Source organism: Drosophila rhopaloa, unplaced genomic scaffold, assembly GCF_018152115.1.
Source record: "Drosophila rhopaloa isolate 14029-0021.01 unplaced genomic scaffold, ASM1815211v1 contig_155, whole genome shotgun sequence".
In the NCBI taxonomy this organism is placed as follows: domain Eukaryota; kingdom Metazoa; phylum Arthropoda; class Insecta; order Diptera; family Drosophilidae; genus Drosophila; species Drosophila rhopaloa.
Genome location: NW_025335034.1, coordinates 8496130 through 8510084, shown reverse-complemented (window position 1 = coordinate 8510084; position 13955 = coordinate 8496130). Strand labels below are relative to the sequence as shown.

Genomic DNA, 13955 nt, shown 5'->3' with positions numbered 1-13955 from the left:
TAAATTATCTCAATAAAAAGACTGACTTCGATTACTAATAGCGCGACGTCTTTGTTCCGCGGACGTGTTTCTTAGCCGCGGCATTTTGATAAAAATTCGTCCGAAATGTTTCTCAAATTTAAGATTTAGATTTTAAATATTAAAATTAGATAGATATATTATATAAATTCATATATATATATGATTATATATACGATATAGAAACTTATAAATATTACTGAAAAAAATGTGTAAAACTAATCTACAAGAAATATTAGGTTATGTCTACAAATGCAAATATTAAGCTAGAGCACCTATCTTTTGAATATGAAGAAGTTGATAAATCCAGATCCAATGCGGTTTCCAATGAAGTCTTGAAAAAGACTGACGAAAGCTTTAAATCGATTTTTTTCACACAAACACTTCACCACAAAACTAAACTCCAAGAAAAAGCTAAAATACGAGTATCGCAGCCCAATACCCCAACGTTTTTGTGAGAATCGAGGAGAACAGCACCTGCATCAACAAAAGTTCGATTAACATGGCCAAAAATCAGACAATTCCTTCAGGTTTAAAATACATGGCGCATACATAAAGCTTTTATGAGAATCGAGGAGGACAGCGCTGATAGAATCAAAACAAAATGTAAGAATGAGACAATTCCATCAGGTTTAAATAAAGCCTTTAAACGTATATATTAAAACCTTAAAAAATATATTACGATTGGAGCGAATCGAAAATTTTTTGGAATGTAGAATTTACAAATAAAACAACAGTGAGCGCTTTTTAAGCAGTTTTACTCTCTCTTTAAAAATGTGGTTGCCAGAGGTTGCTCCGATTTTTTATGACATTATGAGCAATTAGTTTGAAGAAAATATTTGAGTGTTAATAATCAAAATAAGATCTCAAGCGCTAGACTGACCTTTGCTTAGTTAACGCTTGTGGGCAATACAGTGGGCGTGGCACATTTGCATAACAATCTAAACTAGCTCCTGTAGGAAGCAAAGCTCGAGTAAAGAAAAAACTTGGCCAATCTATATATGTCCTAGAAGACATGAACGGTAAAGAGCTTGGTAATTTCCATACCAAGGATATTTGGTAATTTACACTGACACCTTTTTCAGTTTTGATTGTTAAGCCTAGTATCCAGATCGAAGAAAACCGTACGCCAGTCATGAGAGAGAGCGAGAGGCAAACAGCTGGCGTTCACTTTTCGTCGGGCCTTTTTTTCACGTCGGTCCCCTGATCGACGAAAAAAATACCAGAAAATTCCATAGCGTTGCCAGTCTGCGGAAATGAACTTTGGGTGAACCCTAGCGAAAAGATTAAAAAATTTAAGCCTAGTATCCTGATCGACAAACGATTATGCTAGCGTAAAAACTTTAATCTTTCCAGTGTGACCAGAGTTTCGAGAGTTCATCCGAACTGAGCTTACTACGGTCTTACTGTCAATCAGCTGGGTTTGTTGACAAACAAAAAAGCAAACAAAGTTAAATGAAACGAAAATGTCGAGTTCAAAAAACACAAGCTTGATTTTGGTTGTCAGCATGGCGGCATGTATTGTGGCATTAGAGGAAGAGGAGAAAAGACAGCGGCCGAAATATTGGGTGAGCCCATATCTGCAGGAAAGGGCCCTTAAAGGCCGATATGCTTCCGACGTAAGTAATACTGTTCAATAATGTATTAATATTCGTGCACTAAAAAATATTTTCTTATCATTTTAAAGTTTCAAAACTTGTTGCAGACTCCCTCAATGTTTTTCGAAAACTTTCACATGCCTCAGAAGAGTTTTAACACTCTTTTTGGAATGGTGGAGCAGTACCTTATACCGAAACGGAACACTCGCCCAGATGCTATACCAATAAAAGCCAAGTTGGCCATCGTTTTAGAGTAATTAGATTTTAAATATTTAGTCTTAGATAACAATATATTTATATTTTGTATCCTTTTATTTAGATTTCTTGCCTCTGGAGACCTGCAACGCCACATTGGATCAACTTATCGGATCAGTAAGCAACATTTTGGAGTGATTCTCCTCCAGGTGTCTTTTGCCATTTGGACTGCTTTGCGAGATGAATTCCCCAAGTGGACGACGGGGAATATGCTGATGTGGGTTAAAGGCTTCGAAGACGAATGGAACTTTCCTAATTGTATTGGAGCAGTCGACGGAAAGCATGTGGCGATAAAAGGCCCGCCAAATAGTGGAAGCCTTTTTTACAATTATAAGGTAAGTACTTTTTAAATGCCAATAGAATTTAATAACAAAATCGTTTGTAATGTAGGGCTTTCATTCGATTGTGCTTATGGCAATCTGCAACGCTCACTATCGCTTCACCTACATTGATGTGGGGGCTTTTGGTAGCGAAGGAGACATGAATGCCTTCTCCCACAGCGATCTTGGCAAACAGTTGCTCTTAGACCAGCTGCCCTTTCCGGAGGACAATGTTATAAACGGCCATCGAACCCCTTATTACATTGTTGGTGATGATGCATAGTGAGGAGCTGATTTTTAACTACAGGCTAAGTCGGGCTCGTCGTTCCATTGAGAACGCATTTGGGATTCTCAGCGCTAGGTGGATGGCTGTACAACGAACTTTGTTAAGCAATCCATGCAAAGCTCAAAAAATCATTGCAGCCTGTTGTGCCTTGCATAATTTTTTGATGCGGGAGAGTCCAGCAACTTACTCGATGCAGGAGATACCAAGCACTGTCCTGACCGACTTGCGACCCTGCCGACGAGGTCGCCCACAAGACTTCAGTAAGGAGGTTCGAAACAACCTTAAAGAATATTTAAACGGAAGTGCTGAAAGTGTACCTTGGCAAGACGAGTCTGCCGGTGTGCAAAGAAATTAAAAAAACAATAAAAGTTATTTTGCAATGTTAAATATTTTTTATTTTTATTTTAACTGGCGTCTTTCTCCTCCCACAGAAGCCGGGTCATCTTCCTTTCCACTTCGGCAGCACGTTCCGGAGGAAGCGTGCTAAGAATCGATTCCCAGTAGGCAAACACCGGCCTTGGAGGAGTGGGAAGGGGAGCCTTTTGTTGCTGCTCCAGAAAGTTGCCCAGCATGTCGCACATTTTGGCTGCTGGTGTTTCCTCCACCTTTCGCCTCTTGGCGCTCCTTCTTCCTCCACCCTTTAAAAGTATAGAAATATTTCATAAGAAATTATATTATTTAATAGAAATTGGGCAACTTACATAGGAATACAGTTCCTTTTGGGCCTCAGTCAGCTCGACCTCCAGCTCCGCCTCCGCTTCCAAAAAGCCAGCTTCAACAGGGTCTTGAGTTTCCTCAATGGAGTAGTCCATTGCTTGTGCTCCGTCGCTCTCAGAAAACACAGAATGGGTTGTTCTGTTAAAAATAAATTATATTAGTATAATGTAAAAAAATTTTTGGCCAGAACCTACTGCCTCTGCGTGGATAAGTCCGGCAGGAAGCTCATGTAGGGGGCGAAATCCCACTCCGCAGCACCTGTTGGCTTCTCCAATGGGTCTCCTCCAGCACTTCCACTCTTTGGCTGCTTGCACTTGTGGTACTTGTAGCTGTCCCGTAGAGACTTCCACGCCAGCTTGCAACTATTATCTAAACATAAATATTGTGTATGTCCACGTTAACAAATATTTAATAATGTACAATTGTATCTTACCATCTTTGTCCATTTCCCAGCCTATTTCCTCCCACGATCTTTTTATAAATGTTGCATTAAAATGCTTTTTATTGAAGAGATCCAACAATTCTGGGCGCGACTCCACGTATCGAATTAATGCTTTTTTTTCTTCACTGCTGAACAACAACAACCGACTTTTACGAGTTTTCTGTTGTTTTCCCTCCATTTTTTTAAATTTCTGATGAGAAGCGCACGCCGAAAGATTAAATTTTTTATTCTTTTTGCTAGGGTTCACCCAAAGTTCATTTCAGGTGGTTGGCAACGCGATGCAATTTTCTGGTATTTTTTTTGTCGAACTGGAGACCTAAGTCAAAAAAAAGCTTCACGAAAAGTGAACGCCAGCTGTTTGCCTCTCGCTCTCTCTCATGACTGGCGTTCGGTTTTCGTCGATCAGGATACTAGGCTTTAATCTTTTGGCGTGCGCTTCTCACTGAACATTATAAGAAATGGAGGGAAAAACTAAAAAAGCTCGCAAAAGTCGATTGCAGGAGTTTACAATTGAGGACAAAATGGCATTAATACTATCTAGGGTGCCTCTTGTCAGAGCAAAATGTTTCTTAGGTCAAAAATGTACGAAAAAACACAATAAAAGTGCGGCTATAAACTTCAAATTAGCAAATAATTATCAGTAAATTAAAAAAAAAACAACTGTTAAATTTAAATTGGTATTGTTTTTTTATTTTTTTGTACAGCGCAGTTTTGTCTTGCCAAGGTAGTTGATAATATATTTTAAAGGCGCTTTCCCGCAAATACGATATTTGAATTTTAACTGCTTGTCAACAAGTCCAGCTGACTGACAGTACGACCGTAGCACGCTTAATTCTGATGAACTCTCGAAATTTTGGTCACACTGGAAAGATTAAAGTTTTTACGCTAGCATACTCGTTTGTCGATTTGGGTACTAGGCTTTAGTCGCAGGGACCAAAAATCAAAACGGTGGCAGTGGGAGCCAGTGAAATTTTAAAACTCATTTTGGTACTCTAAGTAAATATTACCAGTCTGACAACGTGAAGATCAGATCTTGACAAAAATACCAGATTAACAACAGAAATACCAGAACGAAAATCCCGCCTATGGATTTTGGACGTACTAAGTACACTTCATTAGCGCTGTTTCCGGCTGCATCTTTCTCTTTTCTGGAAACTTTTCCCGAAGGCAGTCGTTCGCTCTTGAAATTAATATCTCAGTTCATCCTGAAAACGTGCTAACCCTTTTTTAAAAGTAATTAGTATTTTTATAAGTGAATAGTGTCATATTTTTTGGTAAGCTTATTAGGACCCAAAGTCGGCCAATTTTAATTGCGTTTTCCTAGGAATTAGTCTGGTGTCTTCGTCGTGGTTCCCAAGACATACATAGTTCGAACACGAGGATATTTTTTCCAAGGCCCGGCTTTAAGCACGGCTATCGGCCAGGCGCCCGCTTGCAATTCCTGATCAACTGAACTTCGGCGTGCGCATCGAACGCATTTCTTGGAACAGCGTGTCGCACCTCGTATTGCCACGCTGTTGGATCAGGCGAAAACAGTCGCCGTCCACTGCAGAAAGTGTATTTTCTACCTTTGGAAATCTTTTGGAAACTTTCTCGTGGCACATTCTTCCCCGGATCTATCGAGAAGCTGCAGGCCACATTTCATCCCCACCAGGAGTAGTGGTTGTGTGCACCAAGCGTGCTTGAGCGTTGCGACACGTTCAAGCCTGTCCAGTTTCGCACCTCAATTGAAGAACATTAACAGCATGTTCAAGCGTGCTCATTTGCGGTAATAGTTCTGAGTATCGTAGATTTAGTTACATTTTCTTTTGTTTTTCGTTAAGAATATTTTACTCATTAACTTTACGACTCCTATTATAGTGTAAAACTTTGTGAGCAGTTCTGACATAACATTTATTCACATTTATAAAGTCTACAGCAACGCTTCAACAGTCATCAGGCCTGAGGACAACGTTGGATCCTGCGTAAGTACGGCATAGACGTCAACATTCCTATTCTCTTGTGAGTCTGCACACTCCTTTTTATACCCTTGCAGAGGGTATTATAATTTTGGTCAAAAGTGTGCAACGCAGTGAAGGAGACATCTCCGACTAGGGGTGCAGAAACATCGAGTGAAACATCGATAACATCGATGTTTTCAAAACATCGAAACCATCGATGGTTCGTGACCACCATCGATGTTGACACTTGCGACCCCTTAAAGTATTGGGAGGTATGATTTTCAAATAATTATGTCAAACATGTTAAGTAAGAAATATTTTTTACAGATGACAGATGACAACGAATTAAAATTGGTTGCAAAAAAATATTTCTGTGTACAAGCTTCGTCCTGTGAGTCTGAAAGGGTGTTCAGCAAAGCTGGACAAACTGTATCTGATCACAGAACAAGGCTTAAACCTGATGTTGTTGATCAACTTCTTTTCCTCAACAAAAATAGACACTTTAAATGATCTCAAATAAACCTCATTGTTATCGTTTGTACTGTTTTGGCCACGAACATCGATGTTTCTGCACCCCTATCTCCGACCCTATAAAGTATATATATTCTTGATCAGGATCACCTCCTGAGTTGATATAGCCATGTCCGTCCGTCTGTTTCTATGCAAACTAGTCTATCAAATTTCATAAGGATCGGCCGACTATATCCTATAGCTGCCATATAACTGATTGATCGGAAATGCCATAACTTTGATGTTTGTAAAGTTAGGAGGCTGGGATTTCCTATGGGTTTTATATTTGGCCAATCAATCCGACCTACCAAATTTCATAAGGATCGGCCGACTATATCCTATAGCTGCGATATAACTGATTGATCGGAAATGCCATAACTTTGATGTTTGTAAAGTTAGGAGGCTGGGATTTCCTATGGGTTTTATATTTGGCCAATCAATCCGACCTACCAAATTTCAAAAGGATCGGCCGACTATATCCATAGCTACCATATAACTGATTGATCGGAAATTAGGGTTGTCGAAAATTTTAAAAATATCGTATCGGTGGTATTTTTTTTATCAAAAAAAAAATGATAATATTTAAAATATCACATAAAAATGTCGATATATTTGATATTTTTTGTGTTAAATGAAAAAATTGACCGCCCACAATAAAAAGACAATAAGTTTCTTTTTAAAAAGAATAGTATTTTATTATACATATTTTATGACCAGTATGCAGGGTTTAGGGATTTTAATAACACCATTTGCGTTATGTGTGCGTCAGTCATCCTGCTTCTTGGGTCGCACACAACACATTTGATGGCCGACGCCGTTTTTTATATCCGTATAGTTTGATTTTACACTCAATTTTTTATTTCGCGCCTGAATTCTTTTAGTCGATGTCGCTTTGGAATTCAGAGTGACCAAAGACAAAAATATCAAAAAAAAAAATAGCGGAATTCCGATATTTGGGCAAATTAAAAATCACGATATAAATATATCATTTTTAGGAATAAATATCGATATATTGATTTTCTATGGGTTTTATTTTTGGGCAATCAATCCGACCTATCAAATTTCATAAGGATCCTATAGCTGCCATATAACTGAACGATTGGAAATGTCATAACTTTGGTGTTTTTAAAGTTACGAAGTTGGGATTTTTTATGAGTATTAGGAATGCATCATATGAATAATTTTGGAGAATATAATTTACCGAGAATTCTGCAAGGGTATATCAACTTCGGCTCCGCCCGAAGTTAGCTTCCCTTTCTTGTTATACTTTATTTTATATTATATATATATACAGTGGCTCACAGCTTAAAGTATGCACGTCAAACCCCTAACTTCAAACTTCCATAGTGTTAAAACTATAAGGCGTACTGCAACAAATGTGGTGTCAAATTAAAGATGATATTGTTTAGATTAAATTAGTCTCTTCATTTATTGTCTACTTTTTCATTTTATTGCCAAAACATAACAAAATAATAAAATCATAGAGTAAGAAACTAGTTTCTTACTCTATGATAAAATACTGCTTATTTCTACCTCACAGCTTATTTTATGCAGCACCAAAAATATAAAAATATTTGGAAAGTATTTATTTTTGTTTGTTTTTTTAGTATTTAGTGTGGTAGCCTTTAGTGTCTATTACCGCTTGAAGCCTTTTTGGCATCGAATCCACTAATTTTTTTGTCAGATCGGCTGATATAATGCTCCTCTCTTTGAAAAGAGCATCCTTCAGCTGGGTTTTGTTCGAAATGGAGTATTTTCGAATATTATTCTCCAAAATTGCTCACAAATTTTCGATCACGTTTAGATCTGGAGATTGAGACGCCGGAATCATCACATGGGGACAGTTGTAGCATAGAGTAATAATGTAATAATAATAATATAGCTTCTTACTCTATGGTTGTAGCAAAGACCAATATAAACACCAAGATGCGTAACGCCCATACATTGGTTTTGCAATATGCAGCTCGTTTTTTGGTGGCGACGAAAATTCCGCTCTCCCCGCTCGCACAAAGTTGAGAGCGTAAAAATCTAAAAATAGAATTACACGAATAAGGAAGTGCGTATGTGTGCGTATTTGTTCGAGAAGACGATTTTCGTCCAGAAATCATTTCTGGACTAAGAAACTAATTGTGTGTCAAAAGAACTTCTATGATTAAACAGGATGATTATTTAAATTGCATTTATGTATATATGGCAATGAAGCTTGATGTAAAACTTTTTTATATACCTTAAATATTAATATCTGCATATTTAATTCATAGTTTCGTTTTACATATTTAAATTAAAGCTAAAATCATAACTTTTAATAAAAAACATATAAAACTGCTTGATTAAATTTAAAAATATTTCAATAAAGTTTTATAGGTTTGAATATACTATGATTGTTAAACAAAAACAAAGCGAACTATATTTAAATTGAATATATTTAAAGGATATTTTATTAAATATATTTCGCTTTATTTTATCCATGGCTGTTTTTATTAACTTTAAAATGGAAATATTAAATTTAATTTTTATTCAAATATATTAAATTTTGATCTAATGACTTAAAATATTTAAAGTAAATACGAATAACATCATATCTAATATTATCAACCTGCACTTAAATCTATTCGTATTTACTCAAGCAGTTTTATATGTTTTGTGTTAAAAGGTATAATTAATTTAAATATATAAAACGAAAAATTTAATTTAATATTCAGATATTCATTTTTATTTATCCATCGTTTTTTTTTTGTATACCTAATAAATATTTTAAGCTCATATTATTATTTTATAAAAAGTTAAACTATTTATAATAACACGAATTGAATGCTTGATTATAAAACTAAGCTACAGGATATCCTATTTATATTTAATATTACGTACATACATATTTATAACTTTTTTCCAAGTTGTCGAAAGCGTTTTGTTATATTTTTTTGAATGTTTTTTCGGTGCCATTTTTTTTTTAATTTTTCAATAAAATATTTATTTATTAGTGTCGCTTACAATTCATTTTTATAAGTTTTCCTAATACAAATTAGTTAAAATCGCCGCTCGAATTTGCTACCGTTTACATTTATGTACATATATGTATGTATACTAATGTATATATTTAATATTATATAATGTAATTTATGAATGCATGTATATAATCGGTACCCAGGGAACACCACGGGGAGGCCATTACAATTGTAATGGGGTCACATATTTATATGACCTTCGAGTCGACTTGAAATGCTTTAATTTACATTAAAACATTTCCATGTTCCCCAAAACAAGCTAGTTTTCTATCTATTGCTTAATTGCTTACATTTGTTTTGTATTATTTATTTTATTTACTATTTACTTACTTAATTTGTATTGATTAAGTTTTTACATTAAGGTATAATTTGTATCTTTTACAAATCGCTTCAGTCGTTCTTTTACTTATGAGATAGAATACTGAGTTTAGCTTGCCTTTTTTGTCTATCAGCTATCACAGTCCATTTGCAATGCTTAAATAGTAAAACTTTAATAAGTTTGTTTAAGAGATCTATCTTATGCACATAACATTCATTATTCTTATCAAACCATAATGAGTAATCACTACTTTCATTTGTGCACTTAATGCATTTATGCACAATAAATTTTCTTATACACAGTTGTTTTTTATTATTTTTAAATATATTTTCAAAAACTTTTATGTGTATTTTGCAGACATTAAAGAAAATATCTGATGGAGCTTTTAATTTTCCGAAGTCAGAGTCGCTCGAGTAGTTTTTTTCATGTATAAAAAGCTCTGATGGAGCTGTTAAATCCTCGGTCTCTTTTATAAGGAACGATCTGCATTTATCGCAACTGGATCCCCTTGCAATATATCCTACAAAATATCTGCTTGAGGTTAATTCAATGGGTACATCATTGCACAAAAAATTATCCATATTTTTGTCAAAGTACCTCTCATTGCCTTGTACAATTTCTGAAAATGATACAGAATATTCTTGCTGCTGCATTTCATTTTTTTCAATGCAAGGCTGATATATAATTGAATCAAACTCTATTGGCAACATAACATCATCATCGGTTTCACAATTCGACTTTTGTGAGAATTTAAAAATGTGCAAAGATATCAGTTTGGCAATTATTATATTAAATTCATTAACTGAAGGGTTTCTACAGTTACCGCCTTTTGCGCGAACGCACGCAAATATGTTTTCGAGGGGATCCTGGTTAACTCGACTAGTATAAAAAAAAAAAAGTGGTCCTTGTGGTCTTTAAATATATCTTCGACGAGTCCAAACAAAGCCTCAGTAGTTTGGAGCAAGCCATCAAGACAATATATACTATTTCCATGGTATTTAATGTTCCTTACGTATTCCTGCATTTCCTTCAATTTATTCCAAACAATATTGTTCAATTGAAGTGCGCTTTTTATGGGGTTTTTGTCATTTAGTATTCTGCTATTCAGGCAATCAAAGTAATCATTAAATTTTTGGACAAATGCCGCAGTAGAGGCTGTCACTTCGGAACTATTTCGATGGAATTGCTTGTTTTGGTTACAAGTTTTAATTGCCGCTGCAACAGTGTGACTAAATGTTTGGGTTGCCAAACATAACCGCATTTGCTCAAATCTATTTGGGTTAACGTGACTTTTTGTTAATTTAGTCATTCTCGTAACAGAGCCCTGTTCTAATTCGTATACCTCCCGTATGACATCAAAGTCAACTAGTCCGTCAGGGGTTTCAAATTGAGCTTTCAGGAAATTATTCCTTATAGATTTGAAAAGATGCGGAATGTCATAAAACATATAATATTTTTTATTATTGAAAGTAAAGTAAGGCTTCTCATTAGTGACTTCAAGTAATGAGGTACATTTTATATTGTTACCTCCTTGATCATACACAACACCCCTTACTTTAAACCCAATATTTTCTGCAATATTAATATTTTTATAAATAAGGCTTTTCAAACATTCGCCTTTTATATTTGTTTCGGGTACGAAATAGTTTAATATAAACTTCCATTTTTTTAAATACCCCGTATAACAAATACGCAAATGTGGCTTCCTATTTTATTAGAGCGGTCAAGTAAGTGCTCTAAGCCATCAATTACATCAACAGACGCATTATATGTTAAATTTTTCTTTATTGCAACTTCATCACAAGTTAATATGCATTCTTTATCCGGTTCAGTCATTTCCTTAATAGTATCTTTAAGGGCTGAATACAGACATTCGTTGTCTCCCGGCTGTAATTTTTTTATGCTGTTCCACTTTTGTAAAGATGAAGGACTCGGAAGATTTAATTCTCTTAAAAACATATATGTTGAAGTAGACCTGTAATAAATGCTCTGGGCGAACAATTTTTCGGAATCATTCCATCTCATACTTGTTCCCTTTTTTTCTTTAAGAAGCATTTTGGACAATATTTTTTCATTTCCCGTTAAATTTATTTTATCTATTTCAGAAATTATGTTTTTCTCGGACTTAGATTTTAATCTTATCACCTTTCGTTTTAAATTCAAATTTTCTTTTTGCAGCATCTTTATTCGTATTTGTCTTTCATCAGACAACTTTTTATATGTATAATATTTTTTTTGGAGGACTTTTAATGTTTTTGTACTTTTATGGCACTGACGACAAATTTCAGCAGGGGACTCTGAGCGGCGTCTTTTTATTGGAGGCGATCTTACAACATTGAAATTAATTTCATTATTATTGCAACTGGAATCTTTAATTAGGTTGCGAGCTGGGATTGTTCCGTTCCTCAGATATCCTACCCCAATATCATTTGGGGAGAAATGATCTTGGCATAAAAACAGTGATGAAGTGCTCGCCACAAAATCTTCAGAAAATTGGCACTTTTCCGCCCATTTCTTTAAAATTGTTGGATCCTTTTCTGGAAACTTAAACAATTTAAGGTCGGGAAAATCGCGCCTTGATTTTTGGCAGTGGGACAGGCTGCACTTGTTTCCACTAATCTTTGCCCTTTTTTTCTCTGCCATAGCCATTCAAATTTGGCAATTAGAAATTTCTAGAGATAATATTTATATTGGAAAACCAACCTGTCAAAATAAGCAGCAGCACCAGCAGCACGTAAAATTCGCGCGCAAAATTACAAAACAATGTAAGCGATTTTAAATTTCTTTTTTTTCACTATTTTGCACAATTTACTGATGCAGCGGATCAATTTTTAATAGAAGGGAAAGCGTTTAAACTTTCAAAATCTTTAATATTCGTTATAATCGGGGAGCTCTATGAACTTGTAGGCTTTAAGCGAACACAAAAAGAGAAACCCAAAGGAGAAACAAAAAGTTAGCGCGCTTTTTTTTCACCCAAAAGCGCGCGTTTTACAAATCAAATTAAAAGGCGCAAAATCATGTAACAAAATTTAATATTCATAAGAAATACTAAAAATGGGTAATTTTTATAAAATGTATATATAATATTTAAGTATGTATTTGTATATTAACTATTTTAATTAGGAATAGTATTTAATATATTAACTATTTTAATTATTAAATAGTATATTCCATATATTGACTACTTAAATTATTTAATTAATTTGATAAGATATTAACTATTTCAATTATTTAGTATATTTAATATATTTTATTAAATATACTAATAGTTACTAATAGTTAATATACAAATATAAATATTTATTAGTTATTTTAACAGGGTAGGTTTAATTTTCAAAGTTTATACTCCTAGTATATTTAAATTAAATACAAGTACATTTTATATAAGTTATCCATTTTTAGAATTTCGTATATAAAAAAAAATTAGCTTTAATGATTTTGTGCCTTTTAAATTTGATTTGAAAAGCGCGCGCCTATGTTTAGAAAGAAAAGCGCGCAAACCTTTTTTGTTTCCCCTTTGGGTTTCTCTTTTTCTAAATAATTAAAATAGTTAACTTACAAATATTTATATAAATTTAATTTATATTATGATAATAATTTTATATAATGTTATTATAATACGTATAATATAAAAATACCACATATTTTTTAATCCAAATATTTAAAATTCAATAAATATAAAAATATTCATCCTGTTCAATCGCAAAATTTCTAAGGCTCCTAAAAATCGTTCACAAGTCGCATGCTGAATACCCTAATGACAATTATTCCAATGTGAAGTCATCTATGAAATAAATTATGTTATTTTTTTATACTTAGATATATTTGGTCATTACTAAAAAATATTATACATTCGAATAATTAGTAATTAAAGTAAATATAAAGGCAATACAAAATAAGTATATTTAATAATGTTATAATTTTAAAATAAAGAGTATATTTCGACAGCGCGCTGCAGCGAAAATCTTCGCTTGTGAATACATGTGCACACATACATTCTTCGACTGTCGCGTATGCGTGCAAAGAGCGGCTGGCTTTTGAGCGCTCTCTCGCTGGCTTTTGGGCAGAGAGCGAAAAGCCAGTTGAAAAGCCAGCACAAAAAATTCGTGTGCAAAAAAATCGTATGGCGTTACGCATCTTGGTGTTTATATTGGTCTTTGGTAAAAGGGTATATTGTATTTGTGCAAAAGTATGTAACAGGTAGAAGGAAGCGTTTCCGACCCTATAAAGTATATATATTCTTGTTCAGGATCACTAGCCGAGTCGATCTAGCCATGTCCGTCTGTCCGTCTGTCTGTTCCTATGAGCGCTGAGATCTCGGAAACTATAAAAGCTAGAAGATTGGCATTTTGCATGTAGATTTTATTAGTTCCTACGCAGCGCAAGTTTGTTTCAAAATGGTGCCACCCCCCCTCTGACGCCCACAAGCCACAAGCTGTGGCCACAGTTTTGATGCTATTATGAAAATTTTAGTTGATATGTATTTGTTTCGTCAATACCTATCGATTGGCCTAATAAAAATTTGCCACGCCCACTCTAACGCCC

General features: G+C 34.5%; 1 protein-coding gene across 1 annotated transcript; it reads left to right on the top strand.

Annotated features, from left to right (window-relative positions):
- Positions 1 to 1405: 1405 nt before the first annotated feature.
- LOC108039117 (putative nuclease HARBI1) lies at positions 1406 to 2474 on the top strand. The gene is made up of 4 exons (XM_044457123.1): positions 1406 to 1637; positions 1724 to 1869; positions 1936 to 2206; positions 2262 to 2474. The coding sequence occupies exons 1-4, from the start codon at positions 1485 to 1487 to the stop codon at positions 2472 to 2474; spliced, it is 783 nt and encodes a 260-aa protein (XP_044313058.1). The 5' UTR covers positions 1406 to 1484.
- Positions 2475 to 13955: the final 11481 nt, after the last annotated feature.

Coding starts and splice junctions, on each gene's coding strand:
- LOC108039117 (XM_044457123.1), top strand. CDS start 1,485: ATGTCGAGTTCAAAAAACACAAGCTTGATTTTGGTTGTCAGCATGGCG. Junction 1,638..1,723: donor AAGGCCGATATGCTTCCGAC/GTAAGTAATACT, acceptor AACTTGTTGCAG/ACTCCCTCAATGTTTTTCGA. Junction 1,870..1,935: donor AAGTTGGCCATCGTTTTAGA/GTAATTAGATTT, acceptor CCTTTTATTTAG/ATTTCTTGCCTCTGGAGACC.